The sequence below is a fragment of the Hylobates moloch genome, unplaced genomic scaffold (assembly GCF_009828535.3).
Source record: "Hylobates moloch isolate HMO894 unplaced genomic scaffold, HMol_V3 SCAFFOLD_4474, whole genome shotgun sequence".
Classification (NCBI taxonomy): Eukaryota; Metazoa; Chordata; class Mammalia; order Primates; family Hylobatidae; genus Hylobates; species Hylobates moloch.
Window position 1 is genome coordinate 1 of NW_026656749.1, and position 4855 is coordinate 4855.

At 51.0% G+C, this 4855-nt stretch overlaps 1 protein-coding gene across 1 annotated transcript; it reads left to right on the forward strand.

Annotated features, from left to right (window-relative positions):
• Positions 1–634: 634 nt before the first annotated feature.
• Positions 635–4313, forward strand: LOC116465331 (zinc finger and SCAN domain-containing protein 21-like; the record flags this gene model as incomplete). Its single annotated transcript, XM_032148446.2, has 3 exons — positions 635–1179; positions 3127–3601; positions 3943–4313. Coding segments are annotated over 3 exons (1212 nt in total), but the record flags the coding sequence as incomplete, so codon positions are not given.
• Positions 4314–4855: the final 542 nt, after the last annotated feature.

Here is a 4855-nt window from a genome sequence, read left to right on the forward strand (position 1 = left end):
GCCACCACGCCCGGCTAATTTTATTTTTTTGTATTTTTAGTAGAGACGGGGTTTCACCGTGGTCTCGATCTCCTGACCTTGTGATCCGCCCGCCTCGGCCTCCCAAAGTGCTGGGATTACAAGCGTGAGCCACCGCGCCCGGCCACCTTTTTGTATTTTTAATAGAGACAGGGTTTCACCATGTTGGCCACCATGTCTCAAAAAAAAAATAAAAAATAATCGGCCGGGCGCCTGCAATCCCAGCACTTTGGGAGGCAGAGGCGGGCGGATCACGAAGTCAGGAGATCGAGACCATCCTGGCTAACATGGTGAAACTCCGTCTCTATTAAAAATACAAAAAATTAGCCGGGCGTGGTGGCGGGCGCCTGTAGTCCCAGCTACTAGGGAGGCTGAGGCAGGAGAATGGCGTGAACCCGGGAGGCGGAGCTTGCAGTGAGCTGAGATCGCGCCACTGCACTCCAGCCTGGGCAACAGAGCAAGACTCCATCTCAAATAAATAAATAAATAAATAAATAAATAAATAAAATAAAAAATAAACAACAACAACAAAAAAAAACGCCAACCCCTATTTCCCCCATCGCAATAAAATTAACCTTAGAATTCTTTTTTCTCCTCCCCTCCCCCCACGCCCCAGGAATTCTATCGGCTAGTGGTTGGGGAATATTTTTTCGTGGAAAGGACCGTCTTCCTTAGCTGTGACCCCTCTCATCAGGTCTGGGAAGAGGTAATTGGAAAACAGAACTGGAGATGTGTTACCACAGGTCACGGACAAGGCCAGAATTTCCCTGACATCAGTCCGCCACCACCGCCCTTCAGGTACAATTCCACAAGAGACCCGCCAAACTTGGTCACCCGCTTACAAGGGTTCAGTCTCCGCCTGCGCAAGGACTGCAATTCCCAGGGGCCTCCAGGGCACCTGGCCGCTCCAGTCCAGTTGTGCAGGCGGCGCGCTCTTTCCCGCTCCGCTGAAGTCCAGGAACCGGTTCCCGGGCTCCCAGCCTCTCGGCAGCGCCCACGCGCCTGGGCCAAAGTCCGCCAGCGGAAGCCGGCGGCGAGGAGGATTCTGGGAGATGGAGGCCGAGGCGGCGACCTGCGCAGGCGCAAACCTGCAGCTGGGGTGAGGGCTGTAAGTGGCGCGGTTCGGGGCAGCGCCCCGATGGAACCTCTTAGTCCTGTGAGGTGAGTGTTGGCGGCGGCTTCCCCGAGGTCCACCTCGCGGCTTGGCTTTTGCCCGTCCCGCAGGCAGCGGCGGCTCTGCAGTGAGCAGACCTGGCAGTCAGCTCCGCGGGTGTGTGTGGAGAGGGGTTTGGGTTGCCCACGGTGCTCGCGCTGCGCTACCCGCGTTGCGTCGCGTCACGTGCCGTGGAGGGGGGTCTTGATGTTCCTCTTCTCTTTTCTCGAGACCCCTGGGTAGGGAGTGAAGGGTGAGATGGGGAGTTGTACCTGGCCTGGATGACAGCCCCCTCCCCGGGCTCCCGGGCGGGCACCTGCCCGAGGCCGGGGTAGAGAAGTTTTGCTGGGGCCAGCGCCGCCGGGCATCACCCTGGGAGACACGAGCTCCGCGTTTTTCTTCGCGTCTCTTTTGTCTGAGGCCAGCGGTCCCCCTTTGTGCTCCTTTCGTGGCCTCTGATGCGTCCCACCTCCGTCTCTGTGTGAAAGGAAAATAAAATCTCAGGACCCCAAACTTACTATGCCAAAGGGAAAAGTTAAGCTTGGAAACTGAGTCACGGAAAAAAACTGCTTTTCCTTTTGTTCCTAAACCGATAGCTGCAAGATAGAAAGCAACATGTGCCCCCAGGTGGCCTCCCTCACCCTGGCAATGGAAATGAACAGCCCAGTTTCACCGGACAAGACTAGAAATCGTTCCTCCACCCACCCAGAGACAAAGCGTATTTGACTTCTTCCTCTACTCTATGTCTACCTTATCTTGTGTAAAATGCAGATTTACTGAGCACGAGACAAATTCATAATTGACTTCCTCTTTTCACGTGCAACATATGGATTCAGTGAGCTCTAATCAAATCCTCACAAGAATGTGGCCACTTACCTCACTACATACCCTCCCTCTTCTTTCCTCCTTCCCCTCCTGCCAGCTTTCTCCCCATTAAATTGAAGCCCTCAAAACCCTCTTTGGTAAAGGTGCGGGCCACGGATCCTACTATGGCTTGTGTGTCTTTTTCCTGGGTGCATCCTCAACCTTAGCAAAATAACCCCTAAAGTGGTTGAGACCTATCTCAGATGCTTTTTTGGTTTACACCTGTTAGATTTCCTTGGCCCAGGTCACTGTACCCGAGACTTGTTCATAGCTGCCCCTTAATAGGGCTTTGGCATTTGAATGAGATCCAGCTCCTTAGAGGGGACTTATATTTTTCTTTTGCTGTAGCTACTACTTCAGAAATTTTTGAAAGCAGGGAGGAGCAATCTCAGAGGAGGCTGCCTCCCCAACACATTCCACCTTGCACTGAAAGCTGCTCGGCTCTGGGCTCTGCATCTGGAAACGGGTTTTGCTTCAAACTTATTTCTTCCCAATAGTCATTTCTTCCCATAGGCCCCCAGAACTTTTTTTTTCTTGATATATTTTTCCTGTTAATGGCATTTATTTAGTTGTATTATAGAAAACCACTTTACATCCCCATCTCTACCACAATGCAAGTTTCTCAAAAACATTGACTTAGTGCAGCAGAATTCTGGGGAGGGGTGGAAGAAAAAGCAGGACTACAGAGCATAGTACAGGGTTTGGCTTTTTGCAGTGCTGAGTATATGTATATGTTTAATGAATGAAAAAAAGAAGAGGAGGATGGGCGCGGTGGCTCATGCCTGTAATCCTATCACTTTGGGAGGCCGAGGCAGGTGGGTCACCTGAGGTCAGGATTCAAGACCAGCCTGGCCAATATGGCAAAACCCTGTCCGTACTAAAAATACAAAAAAATTAGCTGAGTGTGGTGGCAGCGCCTGTAATCCCAGCTACTTGGGAAGCTGAGGTAGGAGAATCGCTAGAACCCTGGGAGTGGAGGTTGCAGTGAGCTGAGATCATGCCACTGCACTCCAGCCTAGGTAACAGAGAAAGACTGTCTTAAAAAAAAAAAAAAAAAAAAAAAAGAGGAATGATTTCTTCTTATGTTACAGGGGGCCCTTGCAAGATTCCAGCTGGTATGAGCCTTCTGCAGAGCTAGTGCAGACTAGAATGGCTGTATCATTAACAGCAGCTGAAACTCTGGCCCTTCAGGGTACACAGGGACAAGAGAAGATTATGATGATGGAACCAAAGGAAGAGGAACAGTCTTGTGAGTATGAGACCAGGCTAGCTGGGAACCACTCTACCAGTCAAGAGATCTTCCGCCAACGCTTTAGGCATCTCCGCTACCAGGAGACTCCTGGTCCCCGGGAGGCCTTGAGCCAACTACGAGTACTCTGCTGTGAGTGGCTGAGGCCAGAGAAACACACGAAGGAGCAGATCCTGGAGTTCCTGGTGCTGGAACAATTCTTGACCATCCTGCCTGAGGAGCTCCAATCCTGGGTGCGGGGACATCACCCTAAGAGTGGAGAGGAGGCTGTGACTGTGCTGGAGGATTTAGAGAAAGGACTTGAACCAGAGCCACAGGTGGGAAGGGGGATTTGGTCTGTTATGGGAGCCAGATCAATGACCTTCAGGCTGGACAGAGGGGCAGCAGTAGGGGGAGTTGCCAAGTTCAAACCTCTCTTGGGCCAGGTAGAGCAGTTAGTATGTGTTTCTGTATCTGTCTTTTCTGCCCTCGAGCCCTGAATGAGAAAGAGACTCTAGCTCCTCTTCTTCCCTTGTGCTGACTCCGAGGAGGCTCTCTAAAGTCTCCTTGGAAGCTTTGGTCCAAGGAGGGTCACATCTGCAAGTGTCCAGGCAGGGGACAGAAACCACACTAGTAATTTGAAGAAAATTTAAACTGAGTGGTGCCTGATCACCTCCAGGTCCCAGGCCCTGCACATGGACCTGCACAGGAAGAGCCATGGGAGAAGACGGAATCTCTGGGAGCAGCCCAGGAAGCACTGAGCATCCAGCTCCAGCCTAAGGAGACCCAGCCTTTCCCAAAGAGTGGTGAGGAGCAGGATTCTGTGGGGAGGGAGAGGAGAAAGAGGGACTATAAAGGGCACAGTACCTAGTACCTATAAAGGGTAAATAGTAGTAAGTGCTTAAATGTTTGGTGTCATCACAGCCTTACTATTCTTATATCTTAGGTGAGAGACTTTGCCTGTTTCATCACTCGTAAAATTAGGAGTAAGAATAAACTACCTTATAGCTCTGAGGATTAAGCTGAACTTGGGTCATATCTGGATATAAAGCCTGGCCAGCATCCTCTTTTTTTTTTTTTTTGAGACGGAGTGTTTCTCTGTCCCCAAGGCTGGAGTGCACTGGCGTGATCTCGGCTCACCGCAACCTCCACCTCCTGGGTTCACGCCATTTTCCTGCCTCAGCCTCCCGAGTAGCTGGGACTACAGGCGCCCGCCAACACGCCCGGCTAATTTTTTGTATTTTTAGTAGAGATGGGGTTTCACCGTGTTAGCCAGGATGGTCTCGATCTCCTGACCTCGTGATCCGCCCACCTTGGCCTCCCAAAATGCTGGGATTACAGGCTTGAGCCACCGCGCCTGGCTAACCAGCATCTCTTAACTTTAGAGAGCCCTGAATCAGGACCAAGAAATAGTTCATTCACTTATGCCTTATCATCTCCACTGCACTTAACTCCTAGTCTATAATAACTGCCCTGAGCTAGAGGCCAGCCTTGAGATCCTTTTTTTTTTTTTTTTAAACTTCCTGAGGCCCCGCAAAACACTTTTTAAGCCATAAAGCACTCCTATGTGAGATATAGCCTGTCATCAAATT